Here is a 22,743-nt window from a genome sequence, read left to right on the forward strand (position 1 = left end):
ACGAAGGCTTTTTTTTTCTTTGTCAGGGTGGATTCCCGAAGGCTACCAATTTTAATAAAGACTTCACGAAGATGTTCACGAATGACTTCCACGATGAAGGGATAGGTAGGCATCGTATTGCAAAAATCAAACCGGTAAAATTGCGTACCTAACAAGTGACGGACATGTTGTGAGCACGCTTGGATAGGTACTACCATCCTGCCTAATTTTGCAGCGAAACCTATGCGTTCCGGATTGATCGGTAGTTCAGTCATTATACAGTATAATTGAACTTCGACGTCGTGTTTCAAGGTGGGTAAGAGAAGATGAGAGAGATGACGTCCATAGGTTCGGATAACCACTTAATACTGGGTAAACCCTGAGTTTGTTTACCAAGATAAGTATTAAAAAGATACCTTTCGATTTTCATTCAACAATGTCAACTTAATTAAACAGAAAGAAGGAGAATCCACTTATTTATTACAATGATATTTTTTTGTATTCATTGGTCAAAAAGTCTGGTATTAACTAGTTACCGGAATCTACAGAAGGAAGAGAGAGAGAGATTGAGAATGAGAGATAAGGTTGTTAAGATAGTTTTAACTATGAATGTGGAAGACTTTAGAGGAAGCGGTAGAGGTCCTAAGAACAAATTGACGGATTGCGTGAAAGACGATATGTGTAAGAGGGGAGTGAGCGGTGAGTTGGTATATGAATGAGGAGTATGGAAAGAGAAAACATGTTGCGCCGACCCCAGGTAACTGGGAGAAGGGTAGGAGATGATGATGAAGAAAGAGAAAGACAGAGAAAGAACTCACGAGGCTTAAGACAGAATTGCATTTTATACCATGCATTTTACTACAGCGGCAAAATGATAATGTGTCCACGATGTGTCGCATATAAATTTAGTTTTTTTTTTCACAGAACGACAAAGAAATCTTTTAAATCTGCCCAATAAGCGCCTAATTCCAGATAACAATCAAACATTATTCGATCGAAAATAAAATCAGTGACGTTCTAATCGATTCACTTGCACTAAACGCTGAGTTGACGGCTCGTTACCGCCTACACGAGACCAAGCAGACCGTGAAAATTATTATAATGATCGGTGGTTATAACGTTTCGAGCTCGGTAATATGTAAATAATATGCTCCGGTGATACTTTCCATTTTGAAAGTAACAAGAGATCATGTCTCGAAGTTAAAATACGATTGTTTTACTTTGAGATTTGAAAAGGCCGTTGCGATTTTCTTATTAGCATGTCAAACGATTCTTTGTTATAAATTTGGAGCAAATACAAGCAACACCTCTGCTTTGTTTTGCTTGTTACTTGAGGTTAGAGTCTCAGTTTAATTGTATGCTATCCCACCCTTCAAACTAGAACGATTTCTTCCAAATAGCAATTAGGATACTTATGCTGAGTTAATATAACGCAAATTTATAATTTTTGACGGGTTTTTATTTCTATTATACGATGCTATTCTTTCATAATGAACTTCGGTCCGGACCACGTGTTAGGTAGGTAATGGTTAGGTCCGTATTTACGAAATAACAAATCAATGGTACACTCTTTCAGGATTTTGATCCAAGTATGGTCGCATGACACGACTAATACCCCGGGCAAACATTAACAACCTTTAATTTCTTCCATCTAATCATTTATGCACTCTGTCGTGTCCACCATTAGAGACATGACATTTCGGTTTTCGCTTTTGTAATGAGTAATAACACAAATCTAAATTTGCTAACAAGAAACATCTTTGTGTGCAACATCAAAAGCGACGAACAGGACTTGAGGTCACCCGATATGACGTAAAGATATTAAACAAACACATCGTCCGTTATAAAAATAAATCGTGGTGTGAGCGGCGGTTCCTTAATTCGGTGATAAATGCCCACACGCTCGTATCGATAGTCGGCAGACGTGCGTACGTACCTAACCACGGAAATATTCTGCTGTCAAACTTTATCGACGTCGTTAATACTGGCAACCGTATTGACAGATTCTAGAATTTACTGTCGAAACAGTTTTGCTCTACTTAATGGCCGGTAGCCTCCAGCTTCTCCGTCGTGATGGGCGAGCTCCCGGGTTCAGTCTGAGAGTGTTTGCTAACACTTGCCCCAGCAAGAGTAGTGCTTCGTTGAATCTACCACTGGCTCGGAATCGCGATCCACTGAGCAAAGCCGACGAAAAATTCCGTGGGTTAATAACAGTAGGAGTTCACATATAGTGAGCTAGCACGGTTCGAATCTGTCACCCAGACTATGCCCGTCGCGCGACATGATGCTTTTTGATTTGAAGGATAGAACAGCAGGAAGTTAATTTAATGCAATATCTCAAGATGGACGACGACATTTGCGTTTGTCTCTGAAGTTTGCCAACTGTATTAAAATTATTAGGAAAGCGTACTTGTTTGTTTATTAACGGTCGAAGAATCAGATTTTAATACGCTGAAGCATAAACGTACCAAAAAATAATTATTATACATAAATACAATGGTTTCTCTGAGCTTTGCTCTTTGAACTGGTTTGGTTTATTGCTAAAGATACCTATCACCCCAAAATGTGTTCCGCTCTACAAGGCCAGCTCTACAGACAGAAATTAAGTGTCCACAATGAAACAATCAAGACGACGATACCACTATTCAATTGAGCTCGTTTCAAATGATCTATAAATGTGACTTACCAATCATATTGTGTAAGTTATCGATGACAATTTCAGTGTTGTATGTCGCGTCGACTGCTCGGTGCAAAAAGGCTGTCCACGTACTCAGCTCGGCTTCCTGTGGACAATATAGGAGATCAATGACTACATGCTCAATCACGGCACCCTTGGTCTAATCTACATTTCGACTATAGGCTATAGCCATCGCTGTGCTAAAGGGTTTATACTTCTTGTTTTCCCTACCTAATCTTTGGTAGTCTAAGGGGCTATTCCAACTTTACGCGGACCGGTAGGTGAGCTCACGGGCTCAACCTGAGAGAATGAACACTAGCCCTAGCAAAAGCAGTGCTTCACTGAATCTAAACCCGAATCGGAATCGCAACCTACCGAGAAGATCCGGCGAGAAACTCAGTGGGTTAGTTTATACCTTTTAAAGACTCCTTTATACCTTTTATACCTTTTACCCTTTACACCCATGGCTTCTAAAATAATTGCTCAGACTAGAAGAGTTACGTCAAGGTTCATGAAATAATTCAATGAGCGTAATTTATATGGTAATTTATTGCCACGCGAGGATGAGTCTGAGGCTCCAGATTGTTATATTACATCACTATGTTAATTCACCTACTAAAAGGTGTGTAAATGCTGGAGTATAAGAGACAATAAGAAAAACGTTTTAACATAATAAAGACCATGTTTATTAGCTTTTTTTTACTAGTTCCCCTTAAGACCTATTGCTAAAGTAAACAAAGTTCCTATTCATATAACAAAATGAGCTATTATTTGATACAGCAGCGTATTTTTAACTGTAAATTTAAATACACGTAATGTAGTGTAAATCATAGGGTCGCTGGTGAGATTAGATTTATCAGTTTTTTTTCTTCTAATACAACAAAGTCTGTTCTCTTATTGGGCGGATGTAATAATTTACCAACAATCTGACTCCGATTCTAAAGCACAACATTTCATAACACAATCAAATAACACAAAGCACTTTCAAGCACAACATTGACACAGCCCTGACGCATTCATGTTATTAGTTCCAACATAGATATCGGACACCGCGGCTGATGCTAAGCCCTTGTCATACTCATATCCAGGATAACCTACAAAGCAAAATGAAGCCGTATAGTTGCATTCCCTGATTCACGCCTCGATGGGATTGTCGACGATCGGGTTACAAATTACTGCATATCGTGTTCACTGCTTCCTTTTACGTAAAATTTACTGTACGGATCTTATAATCGTAGTACGCTAGCTAGTTGCTCATCTCGCTGTATTGGGTAATTAACTGGTGTTACCCGGATTTTACTAGAAGAGTATATAGGTAGTTTTAAATGCGTTCCATTTCGTCTGTACTGTATACATCGTTGGATCCAGAAGGCAGAGGAAGGCGTTCTGTGGAAGGCATTGGGGAAGGCCTATGTCCAGCAGTGGGCAGATAAAGGCTGATGATGATGATGATGATGATGATGATGTATACGTCGTAGCGACAATGACTCTAGTTTGCTATTTTTAGTGTTCTAAAACAATTTCATTGAACTAGTGTCCATACACAAATATAACTTTTGTTGTTTTGCACACAATGTATTCTTCTTCTTTTCAGTCGTACACTCCTGTCGGAGTGGTCGTGGTTACGTATGTCTTAATGTTTGGTTGCGGCTTTTGAGAGACTTCTCCATCTCTCTCTATTTGTGGCGGTACGTGTACACTCAGTAAGGGAACACTTCGTAGATTTTTTTTCTTTTTTTATTGCTTAGATGGTTGGACGAGCTCACAGCCCACCTGGTTTCAAGTGGTTACTGGAGCCCATGGACATCTACAACGTAATTGCGCCACCCACCTTGAGATATAAGTTCTAAGATCTCGGTATAGTTACAACGGCTGCCCTACCCTTCAAACCGAAACGCATAACTGCTTCACGGCAGAAATAGGCAAGGCGGTGGTACCTACCCGCGCGGACTCACATGAGGTCCTACCACCAGTAGATAACTTAACCAAGTCTGTCCACCTAGTGGATGACCGGCCGCGAGAGCGTTGACCGTCTACTCTTCCTTGAACCACTAAACGTTCCAATGAGCTTTCATTACGAATAATATATACACAATGTATAGCACAGTTAAAATTCATTTCGTAATTCAGCTTCGGTGATGGTTTCCTATCGGCATTACATTAAGCTGTTGCGTCCACAATCAAAAAAAAATCATAAAAATGAATACCGTATTATCTATCAGTCCATCAGTGTTAAAAAAGTAATCTCAGACTACTAATAATTAATACCAACACTCTGCATTAAACTTGTGCAACTCACGACGAGCCCCTCTAAGATAGCTCATGAATAAATGGCTTATCTCTTTCCTTGCAATATAACTCGACCTTATTTAAACAGTAATAGGATTTCCCCGCACAAACTATAACCATTTACCCTCGTCTCATTTCCTCTGTAACGGCGAATGTAACTTTTCCTGACCCTGTTTTATCCCGAACGAAGTAGGTCAAGGCGAGTCATGAATATTCGAGGTTATGCTCCTCGGGATTCGCGTGGAAACAGTGAATTTTCTCTTTGCTTAACGAAAATACAGGAGGGCATTTTGCAAATCACGCTCTGGAGACTTCTGAATTGATATCTAATGTTATTTCTTAGAACTAATTTATTTTATATGTTTATAGTTGTTTTAAGCGTCCGTAGCTCAAAGAGGGTTGAGAATATATTGTGCGCGATCGATTGAACTGTTATTAAATGATATCAGGTAATTTATTTATTGAAAATAAAATAAAAATCATTTAATTCAGACCATTATAAGTCCATATGTTGTTAGTAGAGTAATACTTATAGCTAGCTATATTAGTAAAATTAAAATTAAAATTAAAATTAGCAAAATTATTAAAACATTTAAACATTTAATTCATAATTTATTAGGCGACGTCGAGATTGCCACATTCTCTCTTTTCTCTATTCTATTCTTCACAATCCTGATGCCCCTATCTATCTCCGTGAACGCTTTGAATATCTGATTCCTGACGGCAAAGTTAGTCGACAAGCTACTTCTCTTCTTTTAAAAACTCCCATACACAGCTCTAGTCGCTATAGTGGCTCTTTCACAATACAAGCAGTGCGATTATGGAATTCTCTCCCTCAACCTATTCGTGCTAGTTCCTCTCTAGAAGTTTTTAAGAGTCAAATGAAGAAACATTTCCTGTCACTTTAATCGTATTTAAGTTATTGTTTTATGTATTTTTATTTATATGTATTTTTCATTTAATATTAGATTTTTTTTTTAATGCTTAGTTTAAAAATCATGCTTTAATAGCTCTTATATTGTACACTATTCCCCTCTTATACATCGTATTTCTCTCTGATAATGGTTTGCTGGAAGAAAACTCATGAATGAGTTAAGCTCGCCTTTGTACATGGTATTTAGACATTCTTTAAATCTGTTTTTATTGTATTTTCTTTTTGTGTACAATAAGTATAAATAAATAAATAAATAAATAAAATAAATTTATTTATTTATTACTTACTTACTGTGTATTATATTTAATTTATTATTTTTATTAATTAAAATAAGTTTGCGTACGTAATTAATTAGACGTAGGTACTGCCAACCTGGTGCTAGGGCGTTTTGAGACGTACCACCAACCCCATGACTTTCAGTTTGAAGGGTGGGACCGCCTTTAAATGCTTGAGGCGTGGATGGCATCATTCACGATGTGGTGCGTGGGCAGTTTTGACAAAAAACCGAACACTAATCAGGCGGTAAGCAATTAGCGTAATCAAATATACCTAATACCTTAAGACACGACTTCGTAACACCCTACACCCAAAACGACTTCCTGGTGTTACTATCGTAACTGCTCGGTTACAGAGCACGTGTATAAATAGAGGTGACGCCGACGGTCAGGGTCGCGGTCGGTCGCTGCACTGTTACAGATGGCCGCGCGATGTTGCCTGGTCAATAATAAACTTTGCTGCTACCTTCACTAGGTTTAAAACTGGGTAAAGGTTCGTATCAGTTTGCTGCCCCATCCTTTGAAGTCCATAGGCATTTATTTAAAATTGGAGTGTTATGGTTATGGTATATGTTATTGGAATCAAAAGCCAAAAGAAGAAATGAGCGCTATCTTTTTCGTACAAGTTATACATATTAAGATATAAATTAGCAAATAATGTGGTCATCAAATGAAGTAGCCTTAAGAAGTAATTTGCCTTCAATTTATTGAAATTACAAACAGACATTATTTTTTTTTTGTTCAGGAGCAAATCGTCGGACTCCCACCCTCCATTGGGAATGGCGGGCGGGGCATATCGGAGTCGAACCGACTAAAACCTCCTGTCGCTCAACAACCCACGTTCGAGCCTGGCATGAGACAGAACTCATGAAAAGGCAAAGGGGGGAAAGTGAAGCGTTTATTGCTACAAACAGACATTTAGCGACATATAATTACTGGAAACCAGACACTAAGACGTGAATTCCGTTTGCCATGCACCGAAAAGATCAACCCATGAATCTTACTAAATAGGTAGGACCCTTCAGACTGAACTGCATGTCCATACTTCGATTTTATAATAGAGAAATAAAAACAAAACTTCATTTAACTTTGTTCCAAAAATCTGGCCTCAATATTTTAAGATTTTCGTATTTTCTATTTGTTACCTGGCAACAATGAGAAGACGCATCACCGCCTACACGCAAGCTGGAGCGTGGATATGTGACGCGGTGTGCCCGTGACGACGGCTTTAGGGCAGAGGTAAACGAAATTAAATGAATTAGGTCATTATTATAAAATTCAGCCTTGCCAACATTTTTCGTGGATTTTTTTAAATATATAAAGCCTTCTTTTTAATGATTTAATTTACAGTGTAAGTAGATTCTTTTGAAGATTTTTTTAAAATTATATTCATGGGTAAGTATCATAAAATAATGAAAATGAAACATAAAAAAATACTGTCTACAAAATAATATTGAATCAAACAATGACTTACTGACAGTCTATAAAGTTTCCAAAGCAATGTCTACTTTTCCATCTAGCACAAGATCCCAGGAGTATGTAGGGAACGAAGCAATCGTAGTCAAAACGACCTCTCACTCAAAGGGGTCACAAGTTTGATATTAGATATTACCGCAACGATTTTAGTTTTTTACAGTACAGAAAGAAATTAGCTCAAGGTCTCAAAGAGCTTATATTTAATAAAACTTTTCAGTGTTAAGGTTGGATAAGCCCCTAAGTTACAATTCACCTCATATTACCAAAGTCACCACCTAACTCTAGAGGGGCTGGTCTGTCCATTTACAACATCAAATCAAGAAAAGAAACGTGCCAAATTACATGCAGATCGCCGGGAAAAAAGCGCAATTGTCGTAACTTAAAAAACCCAACTTTACTGGTGGTAGGACCTCTTGTGAGTCCGCACGGGTAGGTATCACCACTCCGCCTCTTTCTGCCGTGAAGCAGTAATGCGTTTCGGTTTGAAGGGTGGGGCAGCTGTTGTAAATATACGGAGACCTTAGAACTTATATCTCAAGGTGGGTGGCGCATTTACGTTGTAGATGTCTATGGGCTCCAATAACCACTGAACAACAGGTGGGCTGTGAGTTCGTCCACCCATCTAAGCAATAAAAAAAACAAGACCCAAAGTGATTTAGCCCAAAATGCAAGTTAAGACTTTTCCGCTTTCCTCCGATCGATATACAAAGCATTTTTCGAATATGAATTTGTACAACGCTCAGCACTATTCCTTAGCTACAATCTCGGTGGCGTTCCGGTTTAGCTCAGATATAGCGATGACGGTACGTGACAATAAAAAACGGCGGACCCTGACCTGTCATCCTGCCGCTAACCATATCATTCGTGGGCTAATTACTTCGTCGCTAGTTCATTACGCTGCCCCCGGTTGGGGTCTTCGCAATTATCAACAATGAACTTTAAGACCTGACTATACAGACTATTAGACAGACAGATGGTATAATTAGAAAAGTGATTTAAATTCTACAACGAATCTAATTCCGTTTCTGATTCGATCACATCGAAGAACAACAAGAGTACCAATTGGTTGTCGATCCTAATGGATCAGCTTGGAAAGCGACGAAGACAAAGAATAGACAAGATAGTCTAAAAGAGATTGCCTTAAATGTTGTTAAACAAAATACTATTTTCAGATATTTGAATTAAGACTTTTGCTTAGGTGGATGGACGGTTCACCTAATGTTAAGTTGACCACAGGGACATCTACAGCGTAAACGCCGCCACCTACCTTGGGATATGAGTTCTAAGGTCTCAGTTTGTACAGTACAACGGCTGCCCCGCCCTTCAAACCGAAACGCATTACAGCTTCACGGCAGAAATAGGCAGGGTGGTGGTACCTACCCGTGCGGGGCTCACAAGGCATCCTATCACCAGTTAATCTTAATGTCTTGACAATTGAAGCGTAAGGTCTGATATCCATGTTCGTTAAAATTGTACAGTTAAACATTTAAAAACTATAATTGTACCTAATTATCATAGATGTATGTAGATTAGATTCATTTTAATAACTGATCTAATATTAATGGAACAGAAAACCTCACACAAAAAACTGCAAACAAATCTGTATACATAGATATATAAATATTCAAAATTAAATAGTTAATTACTATCTGTCTAAGTCAATTTTCTTTTTATCTTCTTTCTAGTAGACATTGCCTAACGTTAGTGTTATCACTAAAAAATATTTAGAAAAAGTTTCTTTTTCAAATGGTCAATAACAATAAGAGCAAATATGCACAAACAATGAATCTTGGTTCCAGTCTAATTTGGATCGTTAGGCGGACACTAGTTAGTATGAAATTGGTAGCACATTCATGAGTTTCCGTGTACTCGAGCATCGGAGACGGAGAGAAAAAAACATGTTTTCCATTCTACCGCAAATTTTCACATTGGATCGCAGAATATGATTTACAAGAAGTATTTATATAAAAACTGTTTCCATGAAAAAAAAATAACTTCATCGCATATTGATTTTCCTGTTCGTGAATCACTTCGCCGAATTTATCTATATTAACACTAGTAGAATTCGCTGTTTCCTACTGAACGTTTCTTATTAAGAGATGCTTGAACAACGCACGTGGCTCACCGGGCACAAATCGCAACGGATGCGATCTACTATATTGTTTTTTTTTTGTGCCCTATAGAGGGAGTACCGCGGACTTTGTTGTGTACTCGTTGACGGGACCGTTTAGAGCTGCTTTTATTTGGTCGGTCCATCGTAACGGTGATCAGCCGCGAGGTTTTGTACCCTCTGTCATGCGAGGAATGGCGACGTCTCGTGAAGCGCACCACTACCCGAAATGATGACCACGACCACTCCGACAAGAGTGAACACGACTGAGAAGAAAAATAATACAGGGAGTATCGAAATCGTAAACAGGTGTTAGCACTTTAGATATTTTATTGCTATCACTAAAACATCGGTATCGAGATATCGATGGTGACAGCTGCCCAAAACAAAAGTTATATAACGGAGACAGCTGGTTCCATGGCGTTTTTAAAATGGTGACGTCACCATTGCTGATTCCATTCTCTTCATCATTATAATTGCCACTCTCACTTTTCCAATCAATTTCATTTATTGCATTTCAAGTATACAGCGATAACAACAGAGAGCTCCGCTCTGTTCGACTGTTCGAGCCGGAATGTTTTGTACAACAATAGTCACTCGTACATAAAGTAGAAAGAGCGGGTAGCATAGTCATGTAATTTTTTTTAATACCGTCTTGAACAGAACTAACCATTTGTAGGTAACTAAATAGTGACATTGTGCCGTATTATATGTTTGTATTGATAAACGAATAAAGTTTTCCGTTTATAATATGGTACTTTTATTAGACCATTCGCCTTCGTACGCGGTCTCTTAACACCCTATATAGTAAGTAGTTCATGCCAAATTATATGTATACTCACGATGCATTAGCCGTATCTTGGCAATTTATTATTGATTAGTGGAGCCTATTCACGCTCTACTGTGACTAAAGCTAATTGTATGAACAACATTGATTTTTTTTGGGAACAACTCTACTCGCCACCAATCGTACGATATTGTTACCATGACAGAAATTTTTCCTTGAGTATCAACAAGAACTGTACAACAAAGTTTAATTTCTATCAGATGAATTGTTTTTGAAATACATACATAACATGAACAAACAAAATTTTCATGAATTTTAAAATTGGAAATAAAATTTTAAATTTATGGAAAATCCACTTCAATACAAAATTTTAACAGAGAAATAAACTAAATTCAACAAAAACAAAATGAGATTATCGTCAATGCAATCGAAGTTAATCGAATAAGCATTATTATTAACGATAACTCAAAAACCATTGATCAGATATTAATTACATTTAAATTGGACGATACGAGAAGCAACATTTTCAATTTAAATTTCAGCCGTATTGAAGGCTTTTCGTTTTTTAAAGACAATTAAAAATAGCATACTTTCTATTCAGGTTTACAACTACACACTATTAGTGGTAATTTTTTTCAAAAACGCCCGGAAACTAGAATTAACATACAATAACTCATGCTTCTAATTTGGAAAATTACCGACTTCAATATAGACGTTCATCCTATATTTTACTTTTTTTTTATTGCTTAGTTGGGTGGACGATCTCACAGCCCACCTGATGTTAAGTGGTTACTGGAGCCCATAGACATCCACAACGTAAATGCGCCACCCACCTTGAGATATAAGTTCTAAGGTCTCAAGTATAGTTACAACGGCTGCCCCACCCTTCAAACCGAAACGCATTACTGCTTCACGGTAGAAATAGGCAGGGTGGTGGTACCCACCCGCGCGGACTCACAAGAGGTCCTACCAGTAAAGGTGTTTAGGGGTGAAGTTTCTAAAAATCCTTTTTTTTACCTAATCGTTGGTAGCCTAAGGGGCTATTCCAACTTCGCACGGACCGGTAGTTGAGCTCACGGGCTCAACCTGACACTGGCCCTAGCAAGAGTAGAAAAAATCCTCCTTACTCGATAGACCAAAAAAGATCAAAAAAGGGCATCTGAGTTCCAAAATTTCATATTTGTAGACACAGTGGTTAGTCTCTGCGTTGATGGATCAGTCAGTAAGCACAAGTAGTTACAAATATGTGTATAAATATTTAGATAGCCTAAGTTTCCGTCGCGCTCCAGACAACGTTAGCTAATACAATATACGGACGGACTACGAGTACTTTTTTTAAACTATTCCCAAATAACAATCACAGGCGATACAATAGTACGTTTTTTTGGAGAGCTTCTTTTGTGTGAAAACGTTGGGTCGTTTTTTACTTATATACATTAGGCTATTTTGCGCCGAAAAGCCTCCGTAAAAAATGTAGCGTGCTTTAAACACTTAAAGATTCGAAAAAAAAAATCACGACCGAAAGACGGTAGGCTGTCGTAGTCTACAGTGACCGTTGTAGCCTCAAATCACCTTCGCCGTAAAAACATAACAACGAATTCCTTTAAATCGAAGGTTTAACAACAAGACACTAAATAGATTGGAACCGACTGATGGGGAAACAAAGCCTCTATAACACGCCTTCAACTTCAAGGGGGCGCCGAAATTTATGGTACATGAGGTATATTCTGTTGTATATTTTTAGACCTACCACCAGACTACCTATGAACATTTGTCTTTGTCGATCATAATGTGGTTCTTCTTTAAATCGCCTTCCACTTATATAATCATGGTACCATAAGGCCACTGTCTTCTACTCCTTTGTGCAAGTTATTCCTCGTCGAACTTGTCGATTACGACGAAGAGTTCTAAACTTCTTACTGGTGGTAGGACGTCTTGGGAGTCTGCGCGGGTAGGTACCACCACCCTGCCTATTTCTGCCGTGAAGCAGTAATGCGTTTCGGTTCGAAGGGTGGGGCAGCCGTTGTAACTTTACTTGAGACCATAAAACTTATATCTCAAGGTAGGTGGCGCATTTACGTAGTAGGTGTTTATGGGCTCCAGTAACCACTTAACACCAGGTGGGCTGTAAGATCATACACTCACCTAAGCAATAAAAAAAAATAGCTAGAGCTAGCCCATAAACACAACCCACTGAGTTTTTGTCCGCGTCTTCTCAGTGGGTCGTGATTCCGATCTTATGGTAAATTCTGCTAGGGCCAGTGTTAGCAAATAATCTCAGGTTGAGCACCGTGAGCTCATCTACCAGCTAGAGCGGAATAGCCCCCTATACTAATAGTGAATATGTAGAGATAAATATTATAAAGAGGAAAGATTTGTTTGTTTGTTTGTTTCGAATAGGCTCCGAAACTATTGGACCGATTTGAAAAATTATTTTTCCATTAGAAGCCGACATTGTCCCTGATGAACATAGGCTACTTTTTTTTAATTTTTTTTATTTTATTTTTTTGGTGTCATGTGTGTTTTAATGTTCCGAAGCGAAGCGAGGGCGGGTCGCTAGTGTAGAGATAAAAAGCAAGTTATTCCAAACACGTGGAGTTGTTTAGAGTACATATTACACTCGAAACATTTTAACAAACAACATCCTTATTTCATTTTAGATTAAAAAAAAAAAAATATTTGTATTAATTACGCGCATGTTCCAATTGCTCATAACAAATTACTATTTGGAAGATTAGTGATTCACAAATGGGAAGGAAGGAGGCCGGTAGGCACATCGTGGTACATAAGCAGTTAATTGTCGATAATCCATGAGACTTTCGACGTCGCGGGCTCCGGTCCGGCCAGTTTTATTTAGGTCGTCCGAGAAAGCTTTAAAAGGACAAATCGTTCGTGATGAAATCAATACCGGTATCGCGTCTGAACTTTAATAATGTGCACCTATAGTAAAAATAAAAAAGCTGATGGTCTAGACAGACCATGTCAGCGTCACCGGGCTAGTAGGTGGGCTCACGGGGCTCAAACCTGATGATGTTGCTAATACGAACCCTAGCAAGGGCCGTGCTTCGCAAAATCTAGCACCGGATCGGAAACGCGACCAACTGAAATGATCCGGCGAGAAATTCAGTGGGCTATGTCTGTGGGTTAATTTACTCACCGAGCCCTTCGTCCCGCGATGGGTTCGACGAGAACGATGACAGGTTCTTGGTGTACCTAAAAGCACCGTTAGTAGATCGGGAGGATCCGTAATGACGTGCTTGGGCGATGTCGACTGTTTACCATTCGGTCGCAGAATCAGCAATGTAGTTACCGGCGGCCACGATGAGAGGGTTCTCGTGTCTTTTTCGTCGTATAAGCCGCGATGCGTTACAACCCGACACGAAGCTTAGGTAGCCAGCAGCTGGGAGCTTTGGTACGACCTGAACACCTAATCTGTGATCCCATCCTGTCCAAAAGGATGACATTCGGCGATTTCTTCTGAAGTCAAATTAAAACTATCTTTATTGGTTTTTCAATTTATATTATTCCCGATCTTAATTTATATTATTCCCGATCTTTTCAGCAAGAGCAAAATTAGACGACATAGCTTCGTGAACTTTATTTGGAGAGTCGTGGACATGTTTCTCAGAATTCGCATCGTCATTCCCGGAGCAACACAAATTAAGTGACTTTCTCAAGAACAAAAAAAAGATCGAACGAACAAAGACAATGAGAGACCTTTCAAAAGATTCACGTGAATCATTCGTCATCTCTTATCTCAATAACGAAACCGCAAAATAATTGGCTTTCACGATTTTCAAGCATCGAACAAATGACCTCCTATGTTGGTTACTTGTCGGTGAAAATCGTAGAAGTTAATTAATTATCTTTGATATCTCGGTGAGGCCCCCCTCGGCTTGGCATCTCCTACGTGCTTATCTCTATCCCAAAACTACATGCCTTCATCAACGCCAGTAAAATGAACAAATATTGCATTATTTTTCACTTCACTGACGAAAGAGTTATCTGAGATTTTTATTTCTCCTGATCAATTTTTTTTCTTATTAAGTCCTTAAGGTCAGCCTCTGTCTAATTTTAATTGTTCCTCTGTAGCCCTGGTGCTAATGAATGAATAGGTGTGTGTTACCTTTCTCTGGCAATAAAATACATTACTCCCATATAACTATCACGGCCACATTTCGTTCCAACTGTGTCATTTTTTTTATCTACCTAATTGAACGAAGGTAATTAACGTGGAAGGTAATGAACACACTAAAAGTTTGACACAGAAAACTCAAACACAGCAATAACATTAAACTGTCTCGTCACTAAAAATCCAATAAACAGCCATTCAAAAGCAATATTGTACCGACGCACGGCGATAATGTATCGGGGAGTATTGAGCGTGTGTATTTTTTTTTATTACCCCTGTAGGTAGACGAGCACACGGCCCACCTGATAGTGAGTGGTTAGAGTCGCCCATGGACTTCAACAATGCCAGGGGCAGAGCCAAGCCGCTGCCTACCGTTGATACCATTGATACCGTTGATACCTAAATCTTAAAGCGTTTAAACAAATTCCCAAAGCTACGTGATGGAATCACATAGACACCATAGAAGGTAAAGAAGACTACACTTAGACTTAAATTATGAAAAGTTTTCTACTACTATCGGGCTTTAGTTTCGGCTTTTTTCTTATTGCCCTTGTAGGCAGACGAGCATACAGCCCACCTAATGGTGAGTGGTTACCGTCGCCCATGAACTTCAACGATGCCAGGGGCAGAGCCAAGCCGCTGCCTACCAAAAATCGGCTGCCGCATCTTCTTCTTTTTTTATTCGAATAGACGTGTGAACTAGCGCGCGGTTTATCTAGCATTAAGTGATTACATATCGCATTTGCGTTATCCTGCAGCGAAGGTTCAAGTTTAAAAGTTAGTTCCCTTAAACCATAAAAAAGAATATTGAAACCTCATCTTTGAGAGATTTGAGTTGGATAGCGCCATTATTGTTGTTACGTCTTGGAGCTGCGTTAACCAGGACAGCGAAAAGAAACAACTAAAACGCGGTTCGTCGTTATTGATAAAATTAAGCACTAATTAAATATGGAACTCGCGTCTACTGTGTGTCGTGTATGAGATCAGAGCCCGCTGAGTTTCTCGCCGGATCTACTCAGCGGGTCGCAATTCCGATCCGGTAGTAGATTCATTCGCGAAGTAGCTCTTGAGTTGTTAGGTCTCCTTTGGAAGCGCTCGGATAGCCGTTAGCAAATACCACCCCTCCTGACTAAGCTCTTGTTCGCCCAACTGTCCAGGTGAAATTGGAAAGGCCTCCAGTAATCTCCCATCCATAAAAAAAGAGATCAGAGCGCAATAACAAAAACCCTTAAACTATATTCTGCCAGATACGACACCATCAATAATAGAAATCGATATATCTATTGTCGTCTCTAATTTCGCTGCTCACATTAAAATTCGGTAACATAACGTTTGAAGGTAAAGTTCGTTTGATGCCGAACCGGGTCACGCCATCATAAGTTTGACACAGATAACGGCGTGCGTCTCCCACGTGCCGACTAACCGTGAAACGTGAACACCACGACTGGTTAGGTGGTACCTACTCGCGTAAACTGGGCGAAATTAATCATTCAAACGCTTTCGTCCAAACTATAATCTATATATTAATACGTGAAGCAAAAACTTTATATCCCTTTTTACGAAAATTGCGCGGACGGAGGAGTATGAAATTTTCTACACTTAAAGAGAATATAGAGAAAAAGTGCACAATGCTAATATTTTTTTAAAATAATGCATAAAAGATACATTAAATCAATAAAGAAAATATTAGACACAATACATACCATGTATTTGACGCACACACGCATGCATACTATTTATTGTCAAACTTTTGTTCTTGACGTCTATGGTCAAATTGAGAATAGATTAAATATTGTTTTTTTCTTTATTAATATTTTTTTATAGAGTACCCTTGGCGAAATTTGAGTATATTTTGTATTTGTTTGTGAAAAAATCTGCTTTAATAAAGTCTTTCGACAGGTTTTCATAGTGTCATGGTAGTTAGCAGCAGTTGGGGTATAAGAGATCCTTTAATTAGAAACAAATGGTGAGTTACCACATCCCCTCATTCCTCAATTGATATATCGACAACTGGTTTATTGGTACAAGGATTAATCATAACATTTAAGGACTCTGATAGCCACCGCTTTGTCGAAGGTCTAAATGAATAAAAATAATTGTTTCGAAGCTATTAAAGTGGAAAATGAACCCATTGATATATACGTCCACCGCTAATCTACATAATCTTATACGTTTTCCGTGATATAAAAGAAAAAATACATTAAATTTTTGAGACATCACAATAAACACATATAATATCCTCACCAAACCGGGCTATTCGTCACGCCGGCTGAACATTTCATATAACAAAACACGACACGACGAGAAACTTTCCCTTTTGTTAGCAAGCTGTATTAGTTTTGTGTTTATTATTGAATTAATTGGTTTAATTAGTAATAAACAAACGTTCTAATTGTGTTGTATATAAATATTATAGTTTATATAACTATCAATTCCACTGATTCATTATATCGACAAGCCTACAATTTCATATACTAAAATCGAATCTTTTATATATACGTAGCTCTGTTTGTTTATTGTTAAGTTATAGGAACTTTCAGAATATTTATTTTATTTCTTAGATGGGTGAATGAGCTCACGGAAGCTCATTTCGCAGAATCAAATATCAAAAATTAAAATCTGAGTAATTACTGATGGTAGGTTTCCGTTTCGATTTAACTTGTTGTATATATTTTTTGAAGAAATATAGACAACAAGTACTGGTGGTAGGACCTCTTATGAGCCGGCACGATTAGGTATCATCACCCGGCCTATTGCTGCTGTGAAGCAGTAATGCGTTTCGGTTTGAAGGGTTGAGCAGGCGTTGTACTATAGAACTGAGATTTAGAATTCATGTCTCAAAGTGGGTGGCGACATTTACGTTATCGATTTCTGTGGGGTCCGATAACCACTCAACACTAAGTGAACCATGAGTTCGTCCATGCGTCTATGTCAAAAAAATTCAAAAAGGCGTAGTTTTTACGACTATTATATACGTTTTTGTAAAATTAATCTATGTTCCTACATAGATTAATATTTCAGGGATGCCGTGATTAGTGTAGTGTGACAGTGTAATGAAGTATTTCCAAAGTTTTTCAGATTTTAAACCGCAACAAAATGTCCTAAATCATAAAATTAAAAATATTAATGTGAGATTAATTTGAAAAGAGTTTTTAATTCTGAAAATATGTTTTCAGATAATTTCTTATTACACATCATGTTCCCATAATCGAAAGTTAGTACACGCGAAATACAATGTTAATGCTACTACTGTCTTTTTCATATCAATAATTCATCGTGCGTTCCCAATTTGACAGCAAATAAATTATCAGACGATCGGTTCAATTGCGTGATAATCCACTTTAGGTGTTCGAGTTATGAGGAATTTATATGGGAGTTAAATTCACTAAACAATCCCAACGTTTTTTCATACCCGATCCTGTAGACCGAATAGTAAACAGTCGACGTCGCCCAAAACACGTCATTACGGATCCTCCCGATCCATTAACGGTGCTTTTCGGTACCACAAGCACCAGTCACCGTTCTCATCGAACCCGTCGCTTGCGACGAATGGCTCGACGAGCGAATTAACCCACAGCACAACCCACTGAGTTTCTCGCCGGATCTTCTCAGTGGGTCGCGTTTCCGATCCGGTGGTAGATTCTCCGAAGCAGTGCTCTTGCTAGGGCCAGTGTTAGCAACACTCCGGTTTGAACCCCATGAGCTCACCTACACGTTAAGGCGAAGCTGATATAGCCTCTCAAGGCTATCGGCATAGATAAAAAAAAACAATCCCAAAAAACATAGCGTTACGGCTATACTGTAACAAATACAGCGTGTTTCAACTGTAACAAATACAGCATGTTTCTTTACAAAATTTACCTCGAGCTTGTTCTGCTCATTTAAAAATTTCCATAGTTTCAAATTTCTATATATTACTAACTGACCCGGCAGACTTCGTAGTGCCTCAATCGATAAATAAAAGACATAAAACTTTTGTATAAAATAAACTTAAAACAAACAAAAGGAATCCGTCCGACGGGGGACATATCAAAGGAAAAACAAAATTGTTATTTCTATTTAATTCCGAGCATTTTCATGTTTATCTACCTTTTAAACCTTCCCTAGACTTCCACGAATAATTCAAGACCAAAATTAGCCCAAATCGGTCCAGCCGTTCTCGAGTTTTAGCGAGACTAACGAACAGCAATTCATTTTTATATATAGATATAGATTGAACAAATCGAAGGATTCTCTGCAACAATAAAACGAAACGCTCACAACGCGCGACCCTTAATTCCTCACCCACACCAGTCCTGGCAACTTTCACCGTCACAACACAATACAACGAACATTAGAAAGCAACAATTTTACATACAAAATCCCTATTTATTGTCACACTTCTTGCTCACGACAGACAGATTACTATGAATAATGATCGAATGAACAATGTAATGTAATCTTTACATGTGTGTATAAATGTAATGTAATCTTTATATGTGTGTATACGTGTAATTGAATATGTGAACAGTAAGTGTGGATGAAAGTTAACCGATGATAAAATCGCATCAGACAATGACGGATTTGCAGAGCAGAAAGCTTATGAATTGATTGACATGAGAATAACGGTGGTCTGTACAATTGTTATCTTTGTTATGTTTACATACGATCACTGCAATGGTCCAGTGGGTGCTAAGCTTGTGATTTACTGGTGGTAGGATCTCTTGTGAGTCCGCACGGGTAGGTACGACCACCCCGCCTATTTCTGCCGTGAAACAGTAATGCGTTTCAGTTTGATGAGCGGGGCAGCCGTTGTAACTATACTGAGATCGTAGAACTTATATCTCAAGGTGGGTGGGTGGCGCATTTACGTTGTAGATGTCTATGGGCTCCAGCAACCACTTAACACCAGGTGGGCTGTGAGCTCGTCCACCCATCTAAACAATAAAAAAGTTTGACTACTGTACAACAGGATCAGGGCTAGTAGTGGCTTCAACAGTCGTATGATTAAAAATACTTATACACTTTAACTTCTTTTGAATTTGTGCATTTGTTTCAATTTGATTTTAAAAAAAAAAACATTATTTTTAATGCAAAAGTTTAAATACCTGTTGCTCATACCCGCAAAAAGGGCTAAATGAATTTAGATGAAATTTCGTACAGATAGTTTACAATGGACTAATAACGTAGGAGACTTTTATCATGTCAAATGTCATGGACAACGTCGGGTATATCAGTCATAAATTACAGTGTGTCCAGTGCTTCCTTAGTTATACGAATATATATAGTTTTGTGCATGCGTCCATATCACTACATTTTTTTTATTTTAAAACAACTCTGTCCAACATTGTCAATGCCTATGACCGTTATGATTATAACTGTTTTCCTGTACAAACGTAAAATGATAGTAAATAGGAAATAAAGCTGTTTTAGTTTTTGTATTACCCACTGTTTTTATGACTAGGCTGCAAATTGATTCTTATTACCTAATGACTTTAGTGATAATTATACTTTCGAAGATATAAGATACAAGGTACCTACAATTATGAGTAATCTTGAACAGGTTAAACATACGCCACTTTTTTATTGCCCTTATAGGCAGACGAGCATACGGCACACCTGATGGTGAGGGGTTACCGTCGGTCATTGGCGTCGGCAATGCCAAGCCGCTGCCTACCGTTAAAGGGAACCAAAGGAAGACAAGCAAGCACACGGACCATCTGTCAGTAACCATATCTTTTGAACGTTGCCACTGCCGGGGGTATAGCAAAGCTTTTCTAAGAAAGCTTCATAGCTTTCCCTTCGTACTCAAGTAAAAACACGAGCGGCTGCATTTATACAGCCTCATCGCAATTTATACAGCCTGAACATTACTAAATATGATCCTACTAAAATAGCAGGTATGTAATATTTGTTTAGGTTAATACGCTTTATAACGGCCTCGTACCTAAGCCAAATTTGGCTTCAGAAATCATACCAATAAACCAATATACATTAAAAAAACAATACAATATTGCTTCACAATAGTTTGAACAGAAAAAACGCGATTAAAAATTCTATTCACAACTATTAAATCAGTTGCATTGATCTCTTAAAAGGTTCGAATCAATTTAAATTCCGTACCGTTCTGAGAGACGTCGTTGCGTCAAACCGCCAAAATCGATATTCGATAAAATCGAAACGTAAACGAACTTAATTACCGATTTCGATCACGATCACTGAGTCGCGAATTAACAGAGGGCTACATGGTTTTTAGGTATTGTACCAGTACATTTTAAGAAGCCGTATAGTCTGCAGATGTGTTTAAATTTCAATTGTGTAGTATCATTAGTGTCCTACCTTTGAATCGGACTACCTTCTGGTCGCGATACGTAGGATTGTGACATCTAACAATAATTTAATTGAGTTCAATATTATCCCACGAAGTTGTTCCTTAATCCTTTACTGGTTGTAGGACATCTTGTGAGTCCGCACGGGTAGGTACCACCACCCCGCCTATTTCTGCCGTGAAGCAATAATGCGTTTCAGTTTGAAGGGTGGGACAGTCATTGTAACTATACTTGAGCGAGACCTTAGAACTTATATCTCAAGGTGGGTGGCGCATTTACGTTGTAGATGTCTATGGGCTCCAGTAACCACTTAACAGCAGCTGTGAGCTCCTCCACTCATCTAAGCAATGAAAAAAAAATCCTGAATATAATTCGTGAACGTGAAGTACGTATTTCATCCGAAAATTTTGTTATTTGTCTACAGTATGCTTAGTGCGAGTTTTTTAACGTTCTCGATAACGTAACAGTTAACTAACTTAACTGTATGGAGTTGGAACGTTTGCTTAAGTTTGCCGCTAGGGGCGCTGTTTCAACTCCATACAAATTTGAGTTAACTTTTACGCTATCGAGAACGTTAAAAAACACGCACTAAGCAGACAGGATCTGAACACCGATACAGTCGGATCGCTCGACACTAGTACACCGGTCGTCTTATCCTTTAGGCCACGACGACTTCAAATACAAAAACAAATATTATTCAATAATAAAGTACCTCCGTTATTATACTGCAGCGCGTAACGAATCGAAGCAAAGATAAAAATGATAAGCCAAATTTATAAAAACAATACAATGCCTTATTGTGTTACGAGGTCACTGTGCAAATGATAACGATAGATATTTTTGAGACCTTGTTGTGTCACACACACGTAGGTTATTCCTACACGATTGTGTTTATTCGGAAAATTTGTAATGCTCTAAGGATTAGATTGGGATTATCCCGTCATTAACATTTTAGAATAGCACTATTGACCAACTGAGCATGGTTCCTTCGGCTCTAACACTAGGACAAGTCTTAGGGACCCCGGTAACCTTACTCGACAAAGAGGTCGACGTGCAACCTAACCCATGCGTCGGCTCGCTGAGTTTCTCGCCGGATCTTCTCAGCGGGTCGCGATTCCGATCCGGTAGTAGATTCATTCGCGAAGCCGCTGCTCTTGAGTTGTTAGGTCTCCTTCGGAGGCGCTCGGGCAGCTGTTAGCAAATCCCACCCCTTCGGGCTGAGCTTTTGCTCGCCCCCCTGTCTCTCTTTGTTTTTGAGTTTGGTATGAACCCCTGATTTACATTTTAGCATCACACTATTTACTAACAGATCATACTACATGGAAACGATGGGCTCACTCACAATTCGTTTCCAGAGATATTTTTCGTCATACGCTGATTCTTCATGATCAACGTTCACCACACAAATGGGCCACGTGCTTATCTATATATCGATGGGTGAAATGCTATTAGGTTTAAGCGACATTCCGCTTAATACACGACATTTATCTCTGTAATTAAAGTTCCGTTTATTTAGTATTAGCATCAACAATTCGATATGTTTAATTGAACTTCAATTACGTTTACCGCATTCAAAGAGCTGAAGAAGTTTTTTTGTCATAATATTTTTTCTAAATTTGAAATTAAAAAAATTGCTCTCCCGTCAGTATTCAAAAATATCGCTTAAACCAAAATAACCTTTCACCTGTCGATCTAGTATTTAACTAAAACAAAACTTAGCGGCCAATGAGAGTTGTATTAAACAGATTGCACTCAGCCACATGCAGTACAAGCGAA

At 38.5% G+C, this 22,743-nt stretch overlaps 1 protein-coding gene across 1 annotated transcript in view; it reads right to left on the reverse strand.

The window, feature by feature from the left end:
* The window catches only part of LOC101743313 (uncharacterized), a 50,953-nt gene that overhangs the window by 5,591 nt on the left and 22,619 nt on the right, over positions 1-22,743 (reverse strand). Inside the window, exon 3 of the mRNA XM_004927039.5 lies at positions 2,666-2,762. Within this exon, the coding sequence (XP_004927096.2) occupies positions 2,666-2,762 (97 nt within the window). The remainder of the gene's footprint in view (positions 1-2,665; positions 2,763-22,743) is intronic.

Source organism: Bombyx mori, chromosome 11 (assembly GCF_030269925.1).
Source record: "Bombyx mori chromosome 11, ASM3026992v2".
NCBI lineage: Eukaryota > Metazoa > Arthropoda > Insecta > Lepidoptera > Bombycidae > Bombyx > Bombyx mori.